Raw genomic sequence first — 21,755 nt, 5'->3', positions numbered from 1 at the left:
TTTATAGCTCCTAAAAGGTGCTAGTCGGCTGGCTCATGCATGAGTCGGCCTGTTTAGTTTTCCTACAGGACTTGGTTCTGCCTTTTTTAACCAGGCGCTTTCACACCTGTCTGCTGGCCACCTTGTGCGCTCTGTCCAGACTGGCTGTCCAGGCCTGCGCTGGCTGCTGGGCAGCCCATATACCTTGGCCGCCTGCAGTCCTGGCTCCCCATGGGCTAGCCGACTGGCTGGGCTGGCCTCTAAGGCAAGTCGACTGGCTGGCCAAGCCCCATGAACTGGCCGACAGCCTGCCAAGCCCATCCTTGGGCTTGGCCAACTAAGCCACAGCCTCCTTGGCTGGTGGGCAAGGCCATGGGCCATCTTGGCCCCTTTGGGTGGCCTAAGGCCTACCCCATGCCCATGTTCAAGGGATACAATACCCCTTTCTGGGGTATCCCTAAGGGCTGCCACCCCTTCTACATGCAACTACATGCTTCTCCTAGAGATGCCTGGTGTCCGGTTGCAAACCAAACACTCAAAACACTTGACATCATTCTAGAGGGAGACTCACAGTACGGACTTCTACCAGGTGGCAAGCTGTGGAAGGATTTCCACTTGGCCAGGATTTCAGCCCGTACACCGAGCCTAGGGGGGCCTTGGCCAGAGAGCACTAGATGTATCTTCACAGAGATGATGGCCCGCAGCTTTAGCCTAGCTTTTGAGGACAGATTTGCACCCAGCCTATTACGAGCTTGAGATCACCTCAGGCCGGACCTCCAGCAATCAGTTCCGGTAGCCTCCGAGCCTCGAGGAGCGTCTTCGACAACCGTTGATTTGGAACCCCTCACCTAGTGGCCATATGCTAGGGGCTCAACCTCATGTATCCTGGGGAGCGTTGAGCACGGGACCTGCTAGATTGGCTTGCATTCAGACAGCCTCCCTCAGTGGCTTAGGAGAGAGGCCTAACTGGGATCCAACACAAACACAAACTCAGCCTCGACATCGACTCTGCTATTCCTCCGGAGTGGCTCACCCCGATCCCTGACCCTATTCCCCCGCAGTGGTTGGGAGTGTTTAGCAGGCATGATATTCACCTGGCAGCTCATGGTGCCGATGAGAGCTCCGCCTTGCTCAATTGGACCTCGTGGAAGATTAGAGAGATCAAAGCCCCCCTTGGATGACTTCAATGAATGCACCTTACAGAGGGTGAGGGTGGTCAGATTCCATGCACATGAGTGGCACATTGACCCACCTCCGGCCAAGCTGGCCAGGGAGAGACTCTGGTGTTTATGGATCTGGGAGAGGCGGCCCATTACATGCCTCCAGTGGGACCTGAGGGAGTGGACTTGGTGTGATCCTGTAGACAGGGAGGAGACTCCGGGTACCCTATTGTTCACATACGATGCACAGCTTAGCCGTAGGATATAAATGCCTACAGTCGAGGGCACTGCGGGCGGCAGCAACAAGACACTGGCAATCTCAGCACCTCTCGCCATGCGCGCTCTCAGATTTTTGGAAGAGACACTTTTCGACCTCGAAAGATCACCCTCTTTTTGTGGTTGTTGGGCCATTGGCAATAGACCAACAGCATGTCCAGATGTGGCCATCCCCAGGAGTCTCAGCGACATTGTCTTTGGGATTTCCCGAAGACTCAGCAAGTTTGGCAACGGATTCTCCGCATCTTCACTATGGACGGGGCCTCTTCCCGTACTAATACATGGGGCATTGTCTCTTGGGTCACTAAGGGCGAGGTTGTCATGGCTTATGAGGAGGAAAGGTGGGGGGCTAGCACCTCAAGTCTCTCACCTTCACATTTCGACAGTGCCAATCCCAGCCTCATCTACTGGTCATTGGACGCCTGGTTCGTGCCAAAGATGGGAGATTTGTAGCAACATTGCTGCATGGCACATTGGGAGAGCTCGATGTAGCGAATGTTGGAGTATGCACAGGCGGAAGCATAGACAAAACAAGAGAGAAGAGGGAGCAAAGGAATGAGAGCTTGTGGACAAGATCACCTTTTATAATAGCATGAAGCTTTACAATGGCAATAGCCAGCAAGAAAGTGTTGAGCTTGTGCTTGGGATTAGATTACATCAAGTGAATATGTGAGGCCCCTTTTATAGTGAAGGGAGTGTGCTGGCTGACTGCTCACGACTTCCTGAAAATAGGAGAAATAACTAAAATACCCAATAATAGGTAAAGCCATATAATACACTGAGATGCAAAATTCTAACACCCTCTCTGCAGCTCATAGTGAGCAAGAGTCTAAAGAAGATAAGCTGATGAAGATGCAACCTCCGTGCATCTAGCTCTCCAGATCTGCCATGCTGTAATACTGGCAACAATCTCCCAACTGGTGTCAATCCTGTGTTTGGGGGGTGTATAATCAGAGTGAGGGACATCTTGCAACAAACCATGCTGGGCAATACCTCTACAAATGAAAATAGCAAAGTCTGTACAAGTCTGTACCACTGCCCTTGTAAAAAAGCTACGGACCGGATTGGGAGCCAAGCAACTGTCCCCCAAGTCACATGCATGGCACGGCCACTCAATTTGCCCATAAGTTGGGCTATAGAACCCCAAATCTGCTGTGTAGTGCTGCATCTCCATACACAATGATGTACAATCTCAAAATCTGTCGCACATCTTAGGTAGCTAGGTGCTACACCGAAAACCGATCTCCACTGATTGGTGGAAAGACCACCATGTAAAAATAACCAAAAGAAATGAGAGATCTGACTCGTTGTATCACTGGAGAGATATCATAACTCTCCCAATGAGGCCTGAGAGTAGGGATCCTATGCATCTGTCAAGCGAGGAGAAGCCTGGCATTCCAGACCGTGAAACTGAAGAAGGAAAGGCTTTTCAATGGATTGAAGGCATCAATCCACTCCCACTCTCCTAGATCCCACTAAAGATATCCGATAGGACTGCCACCGTATAGCCACAAACACTAAGAGCCATGAGTCACTATCTAAGGAGAAGGGTCAATGAACCAATGCTTCCCCGAACGACCAACAATCCTCGGGATGATCCCTTCCATGCTACATCTCTTCAATCACCCTTCAGGCATGATAGAATAAACGATGTAATCTGTAGCCTCCTAGCCCGAGAGGGCAATGACCTGCAAAGGTATGCCTATCCTCGAAAAGACTTGCAGCCAACTCGGATGATAGTCTCCATGAAAGGTTCCAAAGAGCCACTCATGCAGAATAGCTACATCAATCTGATCAATACGTATGCGAGAGCCCCTAAGATGTTGAATGGATGCAACTCTCCGATCCTCCGGAAGACTCTTAAGGGTCTTCCAAGCAAGAACTATGTATGCACATCCCTCCCATCCTGACTACTGCATGTAACGAGATGCACCAAGTGGCCGACCGGCCTCATCCCTGATGAACTCATTCCACATAATAGGTTGTCGGTCATCCTCATCCAAAGACCTAGGAAGCCTTTGTCGCAAAAATGGTCTCATGCTTCTCCATGCTCTGACAATGGCTGCAATAAGAGGGGAAGATGGTGCCCTGATATCAGCATCTGTGAACAAAACCGTGCGCTAGGCAACCAATCTCTCCCAACACAGGGTGTACATCCGGAAATCTAAGACGAGAAAAAAATCCTTCCAAGGCTCAGTGCCTGGTAGGAAACCTCTAACCACAAGTTCGCAGAGCAACGCCCTACACTGAACATCCGGATCAATAATATTCAATCCCCCCTTTCGTCTGGGCTGAATAACTGTGAGCCAAGCTACCCTAGGACGAGTGTCTATGGTGTCATACAAAACATGTCAGAATGCGCAGCGGAAGACTGACACACGTAGGAGATGCATCACCATCGAGCACCACGAACACCCCCAACGGACACTACAGCATCCCTCCACCGGGCTCCCATCTCCCAGTGAGCTGCCTCCCAAAACACCGGCCGGAGGAGATGACTATGACAAGGTGCCACTCTAGCCTATATATGGCTCTTCAACTTCCATTGCTTCCACTTATGGGATAATCCAAGGCACCTTCTAGCCATAGATCACACGCTCGAAATTGCCAACCTTCCAACACCCTCCCTCGATTCGAGCTCCGCAAGCCACCGAGGCGCGAGGGGGTCGCCAAGGACCACACACGCCTCAGCCGCCCAAGACCACACGCGCCCAGGCTCTGATACCATGTCAAAATGCACAGTGGAAGACTAACGCACGTAGGAGACACATCACCATCGAGCACCACAAACACCCCTAACGGGCACTGCAGCATCCTCCACCGGGCTCCCATCTCCCAGTGAGCTGCCTCCCAAAACACCGGCCGGAGGAGATGACTATGACAAGGTGCCACTCTAGCCTATATATGGCTCTTCAACTTCCCATGCTTCCACTTATGGGATAATCCAAGGCACCTTCTAGCCATAGATCACACGCTCGAAATCGCCAACCTTCCAACAAACCCGACCAAAGAAAATCGCAGATCAATCTCCGCAATTGACCAATGCACGCACGAGAGAAGCACCAACAAGAGGCAATAAACCAAGCCAAGGCAAGCAATACCTGATTAGCCACCAAAGCTCTGGAGACTAAATCTAATCTCCTAGAGCTCCAATGAAGAAGCTTCTTGCAGATAAACACAAGTACTAGAGCAAACTGCTGTGTAGAAGAAATATCAACCCCAACCTAGCATCCCAAATATCTGGCAGTGCATCCTCTACTGATCGAAGTAGAACCAAGCTCTACACCCCAAGTAACTCTCAGTGAGTCACTAATCCAGAAACCAACAGATTTGTGCCAATTAATGAGTGCCCCTACTCCCAAACAAAACACTTCTAGTGCTACCCAGAAGGAACATAAGCATATGTGTGAGGCCTCCAAGAACATGGTTGTGCCATCAGCTAACTCAGAGTCAACCAGCTCCTCTTGACTACGAAGAGGTAACCTCAATCCAAAAATACCAACAGTGGAGCGGAGGAAGATGCTCATGGCCTCTGCAACTATGATATATAATAATGGGACTAAAAGGCAACCCTGTCATACTGAGCGAGAAATCTGAAACCGCTCTCCTCTATCACCGCAAGCAAGCACACTTCTGTGGGCATCAGGATACATGCATGAAGCTCCCTTGATCCATCTCTGAGAGAAACCCATATGGCTAAGAGTACCCTCAAAGAAGTCCCAATCCACTCTTATCATAGGCCTTCTCAAAATCCAAGAGCAGAATGGCTAAGGGCTGATTGCTCGCTTTGGCCCATTCCACGGCCTCCCAAAACGAGAAAATGTTATCAAAGATGCTCCTTCCGTGTAAGAATCCATTTTGAGTATCATGAATGACATCTTGCAAAATTGGCTACAATCTGATGCTCACTGCCTTAGCAAGAATTTTATATGCAGTCCCAAGTAAGGTGATAGGTTTCCACTGGCCAATCAATGTCTTATCCCCATTGTTAGGGATAAGATAGATAAGCCCCTCAGTGAGAGAAGAAGGCATAGAACCTGTATCCCACATCTCCTAGAGAGCCGTTGTGATCTCAACCCCAATCTCATCCCAAAAAGTAATGAAAAAAACAGGGGAGAGGCCATCCTCCCCTGGACACTTACCATAAGGTAAGGCATGAAGAGCATGACTAAACTCTTGCATAGAAAAAGGGGCATCCAGAACGGCACGCATCTCCTCAGAGATTAAATGTGGCAATGCATTCCAAACCTTCCTCTATGCCCTATGTCTCAAATCAGAGTGCGGCTAGCACTAAGAAGCTGGCGATAGAAATCAATGGCAATCTGTCTAACCATAAGAGAATATGAGCGAAGCGTGCCATGTGAATCCTGCAACTGCTTGACACTCTCTGGTATGAGATGGGCCGTGAGTTTCTAAGACATGTTTGTTGTATCTGCCATCCATCTAGGTCCAAAGGGATTCCTGGGTATGGTAACGGTACTCTGCACACTGCTCAAGAGAGTGATAAAGTTCTGCCCTAACAGCACATAAAGAATCTGCAACCCATTGAGCATGAGGATGTTTCTCGTGCTCTTTTTGTGAGGCAGCCAATCTACGTCTAATAGCCCTTTCTAAATCCAAGGCCTCTTGCCTCTTAGAAAGGGCACATGTGTGATAAAAGTCACTAATATCACAGAGAGCAAAGGCCAAGCTTTGTGAGGCTCGCAAGAAATCATGAGATCTCCAAATATCAAGCATATGACATGATAGCTCTGCATCTGAAAACAAATGATCAAGGATGCGTACATGGGGTGCTGGTCCATGGCGACTCGGATCTCTAATGCATAAAACCACTGGGTAATGATCCAATTTAGAGGTGCCTACAACAATAAAAGTATGCCCCCCTCTGTCGAGCACCCAATCATCCACATAAAATCTGTCTAACCGTGCATAAATACATCTTGCATCCCTTCTCCTATCAGACCATTACTAAAGAAGAGTGGATTGTCTTCTCAAAATGTCATCCTCATGCCAACAATCTCTACCATGAATGGAAAGTATAAACCTCTCCCAAGACGCTCTTTCAAGAGGATGCACCAAGCCCTGATATCCATAAGGTTGTAGTAGCAAAGTTTGGGGTGGCCCCACGGGTCATATATCCAGCATGTATATACACGTGGCAGGGATCGCCTCTCGAGGTTGGTACTATAGTCTTCTATGCAATTACATCAAGAGAGAGAGAAAGAAAGAAAGAAAGATATATTAAGCGTCTACTAAAGACCCAATGCGCCTATGAGACCAAAGTGATACAATAATGTCCATGGCATATCTCATCATGGAATGGAAAATAAAACAGAAAGAAAACATAAACATAGCTATCTCACTGGGGTGATATAAAACTGTCCATGGAAACTCATCATGGAATACTAAGAGCATAGAAACATGAGAGCAACATCAGATTCGAGTAGATGGTATACCACTCTCCAAAATATCAAGCATGGGGCTATTGAGTATGGCCGAGAGGTCTCCCTCAGAAAGGTAGCTCGATGGCGGTGGAGCATGTCCTGGATCTGGAGCTAATGAGGTGATCATGGCCGACGGGGGGGGAGAGAGAGAGAGAGTCGAGCAGGCTAGAGTGCAGAGGCTCGGTCCAAGGTAACTCCTCTCAAGCGAGGTAGGTCCAAAGCAGCTCGTGGAGGGTCCACAAGATTCACTGTCGGTGTCCTCCACCTCCTTGGTCCAGAAGAAATTGGTGATGGTTGGCTGGCAAGGAAGGGGGTGGGGTGGCTGGGACTAAGGCTCTCTCAAGAAGGTGTCCCTATGTCTGTGGAGCTCAAGCAGGAAGAAGCCCAAGCAATGCTGGTCCTGGAAGTCAATGATCTTGGAGAGGACCAAATCCCTTACGAAATAGACAGTGAAACCTCCCACGGATCTCAGTATATACTGGACAACAGCATATGTAATGCTCCTCCGTCTCAACCTCTGTGTGGCATAGTCGGCAGATCCTCTCCTCTCTGGGTCTCCGTATGAGCTTCCCGGCTCTGAAGATGCGCTCAGCTCTACCTATCTCCACTCTAAGGCGGTGGGATGAAACCCGTATCTGGCCAATCGCAATCCGCATGGATACGGGGGAGATTCCATGGTTTTGGTCCACTCACTCGGGTGATGTAGTATGATCAGAGATGCTTGGGCATGTACTTTCTCTAGCTCAAACATCATAGGGATGTAATATTGAGATAGCATACCTAGAGGCAAACCCAACATGATACTACTGGGAGGGCCATTACAGATTTCTTTAGTCTACATGCATCCACATCAGAGCCCAACACCCACACTAGCGATCCAGCCCCGCGCCCCAAAGGGGTCCTCAATGGTAGAGCTTGATCTATTTCGCAGGCCAGACACCCCCAACTCACAGCATCACGACCCTCCATCCACAGATACAAATCCACGTGGCTCTTCAACGCCATGACATGCTTCCATCACAAAGGCCTGATATTCCCTTGGCATCGGTATTGGCTGAGGCAAGCATTACCATTAGTTGATTATGGCTAATTTACCTCAGACACAAGGTCATATATTGATATCAAATGTATATACACTAGTCATAGTTGTTTTTCATTTTCTCTCTCTCTCTCTCTCTCTCTCTCTCTCTCTCTCTCTCTCTCTCTCTCCCATATACTACAATACAAAATGAAATGATACCATCATGAAGTTGAGCTTGTTGTTCCATAGATTGAAGCCGAAGTTTCAATTCACTGTTCTCGGTTGTCAATCCCGAAGTGTCTCTCTACAATCACATAATTAGAAACCAACATTAACATCCTCAGGAACACAAAAACAGACTAAACATAAAGCATTCCTTCATAAGCACAAACAAAGGAAAACAACTAAAAAGCACATTAGTCATCGCTCATCTTAAGATGAGACTTGTATCGAAAGCCTTTTACCTGCAACATGGTTAGCTGAGCAGAGAGAGTGGTGGCTTCTGTTTGAAGGGTTTGCACTTTCCGCTCTAGTTCTGATATGTAACGTGTTTTACGCTCTTTCGACCGAGCTGCCGACTGTCGATTTGCCAATATCCTATTCATAATTTATTATAAGCAAGTATATCATGTAATAGAGCTGGTCTTTTCAAAATGAGAACACAGTCCAGATGGACATGCAGTGTGCTTCAATAAAGGGAACAGAAAATCATGACAAGAATCCAACCTCTTTGCTCGCTTAGGGTCAACTAATGCAAGTTCGGCCAACTTGTTGGCAGCCATGGCTTTCTTCGCCTCGATGGACTCAGACGCCGGATACTCTTGTTTGATTGGCGCAGTGCCATCCATAGAACTGCTGTCCCCTGGCTTCACGTGATTGGCAGGCATTGCAGCCACCCCACTGCTGATGTTTAAGTCAGCAAACACCCCATCCATGGAAACACTCCGCATGTGGTGTGGCTGGGGCGGTAACAGAGAGTGTGAATCTGATACAGGCTTGGAGCCATTTGTAGCTGCAGATGTCTCAGAGTGTGAGTTGAGCTGGTCCACATCAATATACATGGAGAACAAGTCATCACTTGCTTCATCGGACACCGTCACAGTTTCGAACAAGGTGGGTTCACCATGCTCAAAAGCTATGTCATCAGGTAGTCGGGATGGAACTTCTGAATGAGCTCTACGGTGGCCTCTGTGGCGAGGGGGCATGTCTGGCATGAGGTTCACATCTGTACTGAAGTTGTGCCCTTGATGGCTAGGTGTGGCACTCTCCTGCATGGCCACATCTGCATATGCAGATCCACCTGGCATGGATGTATCTGATGGCGGGGGAGAAGGCTCTCTCTTGATTGCAAAAATATTTGATGGGGAGAGATAACTCCCATACTGCGGCGGGTAGTCTGGGTACCCATTGATGTTGTTAGAGGAATTGTTTGCATTCTGTAATGAGGCTTTAGCAGAGGAAAAGTCTGTTTGAATGCGTTCTACAAAGGCATCATAGCTTTGTCCTATACTTTCCATTCTCCAACAGAAAACTTGAATGTGAGGGGAAGGCGTGGAGCGGCAGACTGAGTTCAACTGGCAAGTATTGGAAGAAGAAGAGAATCGGAGACTGTGCTTAAGAGTGATCCATCTCACGTAGAGATTTTCATGTTGAGGTTTCCATGTGTGTCCTGTGTAGATCTAGATCTGCATGGCAATAACACCAACCCACTTCGGTAGAGAAAGAAGCTTTTGCTTGATCGAGATGGGGAGCCGAGGGAGGCTGCTAATGATCGAAATTTTCCCTCCAAAAATGCGCTCGATTGACAGGCAATTGCTGTGCGGATCTGTTGAGAAATGCAGAGTGTTGTATAGGGAGCGCTCTTATGCACACAACCGAGAGAGGGAAAGAGAGCGGGAGAGGTTGGAATCCTAGAGTAGTCGAGCAATGATGCTACTAGCGGTGATTGGGTGAGTGTAATTATGGCTAGTGTCCTGTTCTGGAGAAACAGGAAAACGTAAAGGAGAAAAATTGCTAGGTACCAAGCGTGCAAGAATGCAAAGCGTCACAGACGCAGACAGAGACAGAGAGACAAACAGAGATTTGTGATCGTAGAGAGAGAGAGAGAGGGGCCGCCCACATGGCACATGGAGAGCGCCCGCTGCCACAGTGCCCCACATGGCCAAATGTCAGACACCCAGCAAGCCGGAGCGACCATTAAAAGCCAAGAGTAGTACTAGGCTCGTTTACGCTACTAAGTCTCCATATCCCACTAAAAAGGTTGAGAGCTCTAACCTTTTTGACAATTACTCGTCGGGCGACAATACCAGTTACAGAGAGCTGTGGGCAGCCTATTCTTGGAATGGTGGTTGTTGGGCTCCAGTCACAGCAAACACATCAGCGCTGAGGGTGCATGGGCATGGTCACAATCTGTAAACAAATGTTAGACGGGCGGGTGATGATGGTGATCTTCCACCCAAGTGTGTAAACACCCTAAGATTTCTCCATCTAGTTGGGCAGCCACATGTCTAATGACCCTTAGTGTGTGTGTGTGTGTGTGAGAGACAAAGAGAGAGACATGCTCAATGTCTGTGTAGGGTATGTATGTATGTGGCTATTATAGAGACACTCAATATCCATGTGTACTTAAGATTGTGGAGAGAGAGAGAGAAGGGGGGGCGGCGAGGGGGGGGGTGATGATCATTTGCACGCGCTTAAAAGAAAGAAAGTTTGCTCGAGCTAAGGTGTCTCCTTGATGCCCCCCTCTCCCCAAAACCAAGGCCACTAGATTCTTGTAAGAGATGCATGTGTATGTATGTGTCTACAAATATAAACAAGGCCTCGATAGCAAGGTAAGCTCGAGATCTACATTATTAGATTGGATACCATGAGAGAGAAAAAAACAGAGAAAATGTATACATGTTTAGGAGCAAAATAACAAGGTTATTTTAACTTCTAAAACAAAAGTTTAAATTGTGAAAAATGAGATTGAATGCAAGAAAGTTCAAGGTGCTTATTAGCAAAAATAACACGATGAATGACAGCATATAAAAATAGATAAAAGGGTGGGTAAGAGAGATGAAAATGTTGGAAGATCAAAAAAGATCAATGTGTAGAAAACTCATTTATGCAAAAGTATGTGAGCATATATACTTTTGGTGTATACACAGTATGGGGACTTGAAATTCTAATAGCTTGATGTGCTCAATGATGCACAAAAGGCCATTGGCCACTTATTTTCAAAAGTCCAAAAAAGGATTAATTCTTTGTGTGCTGGTGATGCAAACTAGTGAGTGCACCTTTGACTTTTTGAAGCCAAATCTCTCAAAAGGTGCATCAAGAATATCAACACTCAAGTGCTTCCCATTTTTTATTAGAAATTGTTATTTTTGGGAAAAGAGTCAGCAAATGGAGTTTTTGCAAACTTCTCTAGGTGAATGTAACTTCAGGGTTTGGTTCAACCCTTATTCATGTCAAATTGTCTATGAATGTTTTGAGGAAAAAAAGTTATCATGAACCATGCAACGAGCCATGTGCAACTTGCTTTTTCATTGAGAACCATGTGGTATCTAAATTCTTTAAAATGGTCAATAGAACATCAAAGCAAAATAAATTTGCAGAAACCATTATTAACTAAACATCACCTTCCAAAGCTCCTCCATATGCCTTACCTTGATACTTTGCAATAACAAATTCTATGAAGGTGAAACACTTTAATTCTTATGACATCACCACATGCTAGTGACCTAGAAGATAATTTGAACACCAATTTGTAAGAACAAAGCCTAAGGAATTGATTGTGCAAGTATTCTACTATTCAAGCAGGAAAATTTTTCGAGCAAGGCTACTTTTTAAGCTAAAAACAATAAGAGTGGATTCTAATTTTTCTCTTTATACTAGAACATTGTAGCATAACACCCGGCTTTACCACATGTAGACTTTATTTATTCGATGAGCATCAAAATTTCTTGGAATTTTAAAGCAATTTATGTTAATACCCAACACTTTTACTTATTGTCAAAAAATGTATTAATTCATTTTATTTTCATCTGATCATGACTTATAAGAACCAAAATAGGGCTTAAAGATGTTGAGAGTGAGAGGCCAAGGGACCTCGAGGCAATCCCAAACCATTTTGAAACGTATAATGTGCGAGAGTGTTTTATACATTACAAGAAGGCAAGAAGAAGCTATGATGCAGGACCTAGAACATCTTATGATGGACTTGCCCCAAGTCAAGAAGGTGAATCTTGCAAGACTTAGAGAGGAAACCTATTTATATAGCCAAGGATGTCAAACCGAAAGAGGAGAAAGACCTCATTGCCTTGTTAATGGAATTTGAGGTTTGTTTCCTATGAAAGGCATACAACTCAAGGCAATCAAACATACCATCAAAGAGCAAGAGCAAGAGCAAGAGCATGGAGACTAATGGTAGAAAAAGATCACAAGCAAGGGCATGAGTTGATGAGAGATTATGTCTCTCGATTAAAACATTTGAACTCATGATGCAAATTTTGGGAGAGTTTGACTAATGATCAACTTTACCTGTAAGGGAGTATGTGATTTAAAAAATGCATGATTATCTTCTCTTATCTAGGCCGATTATGATGGATGGATGGATGCATGATTAAAACATCTGCACTCGTGGTTTGCAAACTTTGGGAAAGGTTACTTTACCCGTAAGGGAGTGTGTGACTAAAAAATGCAAGATTATATTCTCTTATCTAGGCTGATTATGATGGATGGATGGATGGATGTTGCAAAATGACCATCAATAAAATGTTGGAATTACCTCATCCTGACGATACCAAGTCTACATCTTTGACGGCACCATCTTGGGTTTTAAGTCATCATGACTCAAGAGCTCTCGTGAGAAGCAAGTAAACAACATAATTGTAGATGAGTCAAGCATGGCCATATTAGAAAAGATAAAGCTAATGGAGGGAATAGAATCACCAAGTAAATAGCTTCTCTACACTTGGTGTTTAGTTTGTATAGACAAAAATATGTGATTATTGAATGTCCACAATTGCAACCCAAAAAATTACTTCATTATGATCATTGCATGTATGTGTCAATACCCTCGTGCTTAATCACCAGCCCAATTGCATTTAATTTAGCCCAATTGCATTTAATTTAGCTTTAGCAACACCACCCAATATAGGAATGTCATGGTGACCCATATACAATAGAATGTGCAAAACCAACCAAGGGGGATGTATATAGGATACCCGACATTCCTATATTGCCGCTAGTCTTACCACCACAACCACATCCACACCTAAACATACTCTGATCAATCAGGTTTGATTGGGTGTATCACTAGAAGAAGGGGAGTATCCTCATGACCCAAAACTAAACAATGACTATTATTAGGATATCTTACAAAACTTCTATATCATGCAAGGAAGGTACTACGCTACTCCTAGCAGTTAAGACCCCCATGACCCAAAACTAAACAATGACTATTATTAGGATATCTTACAAAACTTCTATATCATGCAAGGAAGGTACTATGCTACTCCTAGCAGTTAAGACCCCCATGTCCCCAGTGGAAGGCACATGATAGGGCTCCATTGCATTGTTACAATTGCCAAGGACCCCACTGAATAATAAATTGTCCTCTCAAGAATGTTATTCCATGAAACCACTAGGATCATGGGGAGACACACCGTCCAACCAAATACCAACTGGTTCATCACTTCAATTAAATTACCATAATTGAAAAATTAATAAATATCATAAAAACATAACATAGCATTAAAAAAACACAAGAGAGAGTCATTGGGTGCAATCTATCCCCCCTCAAGAAGTGTTGGCTTCCTTCCACTTCTTGAGTATTTATGCTTTATTAATAAAAAATAGCCCATAAACCAAAAATAGATACACGCTTATGCATGAGCTTGCCTTTTACAAAAATGTGTGTTGTTTTTAACACAAGCTTAGCTAAAGTGTTCCTATCTAAACACTAAAGGATAATTACAAAAAAGAACCCCAAGGGCTAATTCACGTGCAAATAAATAAATCCACGCCCAATATAACAAAAGTGGGCATCTCAATAGGTCCATGCCCGAATACATCAAAATGGATGGCCAAATACAAAATCTCGTAGTAGACACTACGGTAAAAATATCAAAATGAGAACCATCTCGGTAATAACTCACACCATATCGCCACCATCACGTCAATCTCACCAACCTACAAGGTTGTCCATTCAAACACACTACGAGTTAGCAAACACATGCCACAAGTCCACAACAGCACATAAGTAATAAATCCACACTTAGTTTCAGCTATCGCTAATTTCATATGTCCTACACATGGAATATTTGGAATCACCCAAGTGCCATGTTTTGAACATAGTGGTAATTAGGCGTCCCCAACACAACCATAGAAGAATGGATGGACAAACCATGACATCCCTCTTGCCCGGGATAGCAAATGTCCTCAGTTGCATCATATCAACCGACCCGTGTTTAAAAGTAAGATTGGATGATGTCGGGATAGGCACGGAAAAACCGCTTAGGCATCCATTTAGCATTTTCTTGCGAGGATGATTTTTGAAGGTTAAAAGATATCTATTATATACAGTACCTGTGCAAGTAGTAGTGGTCTCATGGTCAATAATAGCCTCAGGTTGAAGTTCTTCTACTTGGTCAACAAGACTAGGTGCTTCCTCATATATAGGATGTGTTTTAATTAGTCCCCTATAAGGCCTCAAAAGACTAATATGAAAAGAATTATGAATTCTCCAATGAGAAGGAAGTGAGAGCCTATATGCTAAGTCATTGATCTTATGAGTAATTTTAAAAGGACCATAAAAACGAGGAGCTAACTTAATAACAGGGTTAGTCTCAACACTTTTAAGATGTCTCTTTTCAATACGAAGCAAAACATATTGACCTTCTTGAAAAACCATGTGCTTCCTTTTCTTATTAGCTTGTTTAGTGTATTTCTCTTGTGCATTAGAAATAGCTTTACGAACATGATCATGAATGGAAGTGAAATCAAAGGTGAATTGATCTGCAACTTCAATAGTGTGTGACAAACGAGTGATAGGAGCAGGTAAAGCTTTTCCATACACAATTGCAAAAGGTCCCTTTCCAGTGTGGATGAATGCGGTGTGTTGTTATATGCAAATTGCAAAATATGGATATAGTTATCCCATTGTTTAGGTTGTGATGAAACATATGCACGAAGTAAATCCAATATTATGCTATTTGTCACTTCTGTTTGACCATTAGATTTAGGATGAAATACAATGAAAAAATCCAATTTAGTGCCTAGATTATCAAACAATGTAGTCCAAAAATCACTGCAAAACTTAGAATCTCTATCAGAAACAATTACTTGTGGTAAACCATGATGTATGAAGATGTGTTTAACAAATAAATGCGCAGCTTAATGTGCAGTAAGAGTCTTTTTACAAGGAAGAAAATATGCTTGTTTGCTAAACCTATCAAACAATGGTCCAAATCATATCATTATGGTTTATAGTCAATGGAAAACCAGTGATAAAATCCATAGAAATCTGTTCCCAAGGAGTATTAGGAATAGGAAGTGGCATGAGTAAACCAAGTTTCTTACCCTTATAACTTTTCACTTTTTGACAAACATCACATTCAGACACAAATTTAGCTACATCATTTTTCATTTTAGGCCAATAGAAGTCATTAGAAATAGTCTATAATGTAGATAAAACACCTCGATGCCCCGCATGTGGCTGATGTAATTCCTCTAAAATAAAATGTCTAAAAGGTCGAGTAATGCATAATCTTTTCTAGAAGAAAAGATATCCATCATCATAAGAATACTCAACAAAAGGTGTCCAATGATTTTCTTTCAATCTAGACCAAATATCACTAAAGTCAGGGTCTTGGTCATAAGTCTCATGCATAGAGTCAAAAGATGTATTTTCAATCACATAAATATTTTGAATTGGTGCTCCATATGGTGAACTACTTGGTATAATAAGTCCCCGAGAAAGTATTTCCTCGATTTGAGTCTGAAATTCTCTTTGCTCAAGAGGGTTAACTCTATAAGGTGCTCTACATGGCAGTGCACTACTTGGAATAATGTCTATGTGATGATCTTCAAGACATGATCTAGGGAGTCCAGGAGGTAACTTATTGAGAAAGCAGTTAGAGAATTGGAAATGAAAGAGTCATGGGATGTATCCCTAGGAGGTGGTTCTTGAGCACTAAGCTGGTTAACCAAAATTTAAAAAGTTTTCTCCCTCTTCCTCAAAGCCCTTTTTGCTTGAGTATGGCTCAAAAGTGGTTGGTCCTTACCCTCGAAAATTCCTTGCAAACAAACATTCTTTCCATGATGCATAAAAGACATTGTGTGCTTTGCATAGTCAATATGTGGTGTGTACTCATGTCGAAAAGTCATTCCCAATATCATGTCAATACCATGCAAAGGTGCTACTAAGACGGTACATTGATCCGAAAATTGCGCAATAGAAAAAGCAAGATTTTTTACTTTCTTAGTGCAATTATACTTTTGATTTTGAAAAGCAACCTTTACTTTAAAACGAGAAGGAATCATGTCAAGATGAAGAGCATGTGCAAGACGTTCAGAAATAAAATCGTGTGTGCTACCATTATTATGCAAGATTGTGATTTCCCTATCTTGATTTTTTCCCTTCATTTTAAGCAAAGTATGTGGTGAAAAAGAATGAGGATCAAGGTTAGAAGTACCTTCTTGACTAGAAGATGTCGAATCTTTGGAGAATTTAGAAGTACAATTCTCCTGTTGGAATTTGGGCACACCGTTTTTCTTTTCACAATTTAGAGCAAGAGATTGAGCAGAGGAAAGAGTGTGAGGACGAAACATATTAACCTCCTCTCTAATCTTTGGATCGAATCCTGAGATGAACTTCCTTTTAAGATGGTTTTCATGCACTTTTTCTATAGATTGCATTTGAATGAGAGCATTCCAAAAATTTTCAATATAGATTTGGACATCCTCTCCTTTCAATTACCTGAGTATCCCAATGATGTCGGGCTTTGCCTTGTACTAAGGAGGTAGAAAATGTCTCTTAATTTTGTGCTAAAAATCCTCCAAGTACGGGGTTTATGCCGACCATTCTTGGTAGCATTCCACCATAAAGCAACATTCTGAATCAAGTGATTCGCAGCACATTTGACCTTGTCTTTCTTCTAGGAAAATTTCTCTCCCAAAAAATAGTCATCGAATTTGGCTAAGCCAAGCCAAAACAGTGCATGCGTCCTTCTTTCCATCAAAATTCTGAAAAGAAAAAGCTTTACGACTAATACGAGATTTGTTTCGAGCCATTTGAGCATCTAAAGTTGCTTTCACGGTTTGAAGAATAGAATCTTCATCACTATCACCTTCAGTGTCATGCTTATGCATCTTACACGATTCCAGTTGATCTTCTAATGCAAGTCTGTGAGTTCGTTCATTGACCAATTGTGATTGTAAAGCTGTGAGTTGCTCTTGAATAGACGGAAGTGCAAGTAGATCAGCCCATGAATGCTAAAAAGAACTAAAAGATAGGAAAAAGTTAGAAATACTTATATGATTTTTTGCTCGTGGTAATGATTTTGAAGATCTTGACTCCCGTGGCGATTAGAAGAGCGGTGTGGCCATCCAATGCAATCACCAAAGTGCTTGAAGTAGTCTCCAAGCATCGGAAGGTCGTCCTGTAGAAAAAATATTGAGAATCGAGAGTGAATTTTAGCTTCGGGAAAGCGTAAAATAACCAAATTTGATAATCCCGCAACTTTGAATTGCTGTAATTTTCTGAGCCGAACCAGAATAAGAAACTGAAAATATTTCTAGTTTGAAGCTGGGCCAAATTCGGACAAATTTGGGCTGATTTTGATGAAGTTTTGGCTTGAAGCTTTGCGTATGAATCTCCTCTTATCTTTTTAGACCTTTTTGAGTAAAGCAATTATGTAATTTTTCTCCACCCTTGATTTCTGCAGAGCTTTTTCCACCGTTGCAAATTCAAATGCTTGGATCTTCCACGAAACCTCTCAGACAGGGTATAAGATTTGTGCAAGAGAACATGCTGGACGCATATGACAGAACAGATGTTTGAACAAATTGCAGAATTGTGAGTTGAGTTTTCCAAGCAAAAGGTGATGCACCGTGCTGTCAGGCGAGAATTTGCTGCGCTTGTTGTTAAAGCTTGGAGTTAAAGCTAAGCTTAAGCTTAAGCTTTAGTTAAGCTTTGTCTTAAGCTTTGTGTACTATGCTTTGTTTAAGCCTTGGATAAAGTCTTTAACTCATGGATATTTCCTTGATGTGTGACTTGAAGAAGAGACCTCAACCAAGCCTTCAATTCCCTTGCAATTTTCTGAATTTTTTTTCTTCTATCTCAGAAACCAGAGAATTACACGTACTTTATCTCTTTCTTTTGCAAGCTTTTCTCCCTTTGATTTTTCTCAATATTTTTCACCTTCTCTCCCCCCTTTGCTCTGATACCACTGAAACCACTAGGATCATGGGGAGACACACCGTCCAACCAAATACCAACTGGTTCATCTATAATTGAAAAATTAATAAATATCATAAAAACATAACATAGCATTAAAAAAACACAAGAGAGAGTCATTGGGTGCAATCTATCCCCCCTCAAGAAGTGTTGGCTTCCTTCCACTTCTTGAGTATTTATGCTTTATTAATAAAAAATAGCCCATAAACCAAAAATAGATACACGCTTATGCATGAGCTTGCCCTTTACAAAAATGTGTGTTGTTTTTAACACAAGCTTAGCTAAAGTGTTCCTATCTAAACACTAAAGGATAATTACAAAAAGAACCCCAAGGGCTAATTCACGTGCAAATAAATAAATCCACGCCCAATATAACAAAAGTGGGCAGCTCAATAGGTCCACGCCCGAATACATCAAAATGGGCGGCCAAATACAAAATCTCGTAGTAGACACTACGGCAAAAATATCAAAATGAGAACCATCCCGATAATAACTCACACCATATTGCCACCATCACGTCAATCTCACCAACCTACAAGGTTGTCCATTCAAACACACTATGAGTTAGCAAACACATGCCACAAGTCCATAACAGCACATAAGTAATAAATCCACACTTAGTTCCAGCTATCCCTAATTTCATATGTCCTACACATGGAATATTTGGAATCACCCAAGTGCCATGTTTTGAGAATAGTGGTAATTAGGAATCCCCAATGAACCACATAGAATGGACGGACAAATCGTGTCATTCCAAACCAACCTCCAACTCATGTGCAAATAGTGGCAACTATAGTCTTTACATGTTTAAAGTGTGGAGTGGACCATTTTATTAAAGTATGGAGTGGGCTATTTTATCAAAGTATGTCCATATAAATCAAGCGAAGAGAACTTCTGCCAATATTGCAACAAGCCTCTGCATGATTAGTAGACAAACCTAGATGAGTAACAATCCCATTAAAATGATAACTTGTACCCAAACTTTACAAAGGAAAGGTAAATGTTCAGTTACCTACTTCAGTGTCTAAACCAAGCATAAGAAGGGGCGGTTAAGAAGGTAGACAAGGGTAAATATGTGGTTAGATGAAGAGACCCACAGAGACATGATCAACTCAATCAATGAAGAGGATCCAATTTTGTAGAAGTGCTCTAAAAAGAAGGATCAAAAGGAGTTGATGAGAATGACCTATGACACCTTGTAGAGCACCTCATAGAGTGGGTGAATACCCAAAACTCCGAGTAGCTTGAAAAAGCTAAAGTCTTAGTCCAAGAATGGTAAGAGAAATTTGAGACAAAACTAAATTAAAGTAAGGTAACCAACATAGTGTATCCTTATGCTGGAGATGATTGCACATTCATAAACATGTTTTAAACAAGCTAAGGAAGTACATGACCTTGACTCTAACTCAGATATTGACCAGATGGCTTGAATGTTTACAGAAGATAAGGGCTTTTCTTCTCATGGTTTTCCTAAAACTTATTTAAAGAGACAATTAAAGGCACCAATTGGGACACTACTATAAGGTAATGCTAGACTATGGACCAATGTCAAGGATTGGGTAGATGGATGCCTGCATGCACCAATCAAGATGGATGGATGGATGCCCCAATCAAGATGATGATGTGACTCCACTCATTGTGGAGGTGTTGACTCAATGTAAGGAGGATGTTAGCCTCCCAAAACTTGCTCAAATCCTTGTGAACCATTTAAGACAATATTATGAGAACAACGATACCGATGCAAGTATCCATGTAATCTACATGGGATGTAAGAGGCAACCACAATCCTAGATGGGTGTTCAAGTGAAGATCTTACCTTTAGCCTTGCCAAATCATGTGTCATTGGTTCTTGCCTTAGAGACGCAAACTGTAACTTCCCTATGTGGGTGTGCTAGCTTGTCCTAGCTTGTTCATCACGTCCTTAGTCCATTGTATTGTCACATTGGAATGTTCTTTGCCAAAAGGGTGAAAGAAGACATCTCTATGCCTAGATGGAGGCAACAATTGATGGTTCTTCACGAGGGTTCTCTCTCACAAAGGGCAGGGGAAGAAGAGGCTAAAGATGAAAAACTACAATCAAACCTATTCAACCAAGCATCCATCTAGCATGCAAGCAAGCAAGAAGAGGAAAGAAGGAGAGCTCATAAGTAAACTATTTCAAGGAAATGGTTGTGTATTGCTTATTGTCAAAATGACTTATATACAAGTGACTAGTTTTCAGAGTAGGTAGGCCAAACTTAAAAATGGTCTAATCTCTATTACTAGTGTAAGTATGTACACGAAGTCCTTAAAATTTTTCAATTTGACATTAAACACGAGGTAAGGCCACTTTATATGCCGTCTTATAAAAGATAAGTACCCGTTTGAGTGGGTAAGATGGCAAAGTGCCTTACAAGTCATCGCACAAGTGCAACCATGTTAACCTACGGAGTGGTTAACATAATCCCCTTCCTAATGGCGACCACGTCCTCATGACACTCAATTCGATGCTAGGGAGGAAAGATGTTGACAGTCCAGGATACACCATGAAGTTGGCATGCAAGGTTAAGTGGTATTTTTGGGTAGCCCTGGTGGTAGGCAAGGTAGTTGGCAAAAATGGCCTACACCCTATGATTGGTAGAATGAATGCCACGACCACCATGGAATGATGTGCATGGGTAAATGGCAGTCTAGATCTTCATGGTGCGTCGATATGATATTATACCCCAAGCTCATAGCATGATGCCTAGAGATTATGCTTCTTTGTGGCCAATACGTCAACTAAGGTGAGGTTTTGTTGGTGTTGAATTGGTGTCAAAGCAGAGGTTACATGCATTATAGCTTGTTGGAGGTACGTGTAATGTCAAGGGTTCTCTAAGGTGATAAGTCGTACCATGGGCAGGCTTACACCCACCATCATGGTCTCCCCATCCACAGATGTACTTGGAGGGTCGACGTTGAGATAAGGTTAGTTTTGTAGGTGCAAGTGTTTCCGTGTGTCATGAGATGCGAGATATATAGGAAAAATGTGATGCCTGTAGTGAAATATGTAGGTGACGTGTGTAGGTAATGATGGAAGGTGTGCATTTATATGTGTACTCCTCCAACTTGAAGATTTCACCAACTCAAGTGCTTTCTTTGACTCTCTTTGGTGTTGTCTTTAAAATTTTCTCGACATCCCATTTCATGAGGAGTTAAGATCATTAGATTGTTGATGCATGGTAGTTGGCTTCGACCTCTATGGTTTGATGGATTTGACATTAGTGAGCACACTAGAGATAGAGGCAATATGGATCATTGGGTGGTGGGGCCACCGAACAAGAGGGAACAAGAGGCCATGGAAGGTTCTTACATATTTGAGGAAGATCTAGGTGATGTGTCATACCATGGGCCAGGCTTATAACCATCATAGTCCCCCCCATCCAGAAACATACTTGGACAGCTGTTGTCAA

General features: G+C 42.9%; 1 protein-coding gene across 1 annotated transcript in view; it reads right to left on the bottom strand.

Moving 5' to 3' along the window:
• Nucleotides 1-10,057, bottom strand: part of LOC147628720 (transcription factor RF2b-like) — a 47,480-nt gene extending 37,423 nt beyond the window's left edge. Inside the window, exons 1-3 of the mRNA XM_086813956.1 lie at nucleotides 8,607-10,057; nucleotides 8,345-8,477; nucleotides 8,100-8,184 (exon numbers count right to left, since the gene is read on the bottom strand). Coding sequence (XP_086670082.1) covers nucleotides 8,100-8,184; nucleotides 8,345-8,477; nucleotides 8,607-9,397 — 1,009 coding nt within the window. The 5' untranslated portion in view covers nucleotides 9,398-10,057. The remainder of the gene's footprint in view (nucleotides 1-8,099; nucleotides 8,185-8,344; nucleotides 8,478-8,606) is intronic.
• Between the last annotated feature and the right edge of the window lie 11,698 nt (nucleotides 10,058-21,755).

The sequence above is a fragment of the Cibotium barometz genome, chromosome 19 (genome assembly GCF_041138505.1).
Source record: "Cibotium barometz isolate CiBa-2024 chromosome 19, ASM4113850v1, whole genome shotgun sequence".
Lineage (NCBI taxonomy): Eukaryota > Viridiplantae > Streptophyta > Polypodiopsida > Cyatheales > Cibotiaceae > Cibotium > Cibotium barometz.
Note: the sequence above shows the minus strand (reverse complement) of the source record. Positions and strands in the feature narration are given on the sequence as shown.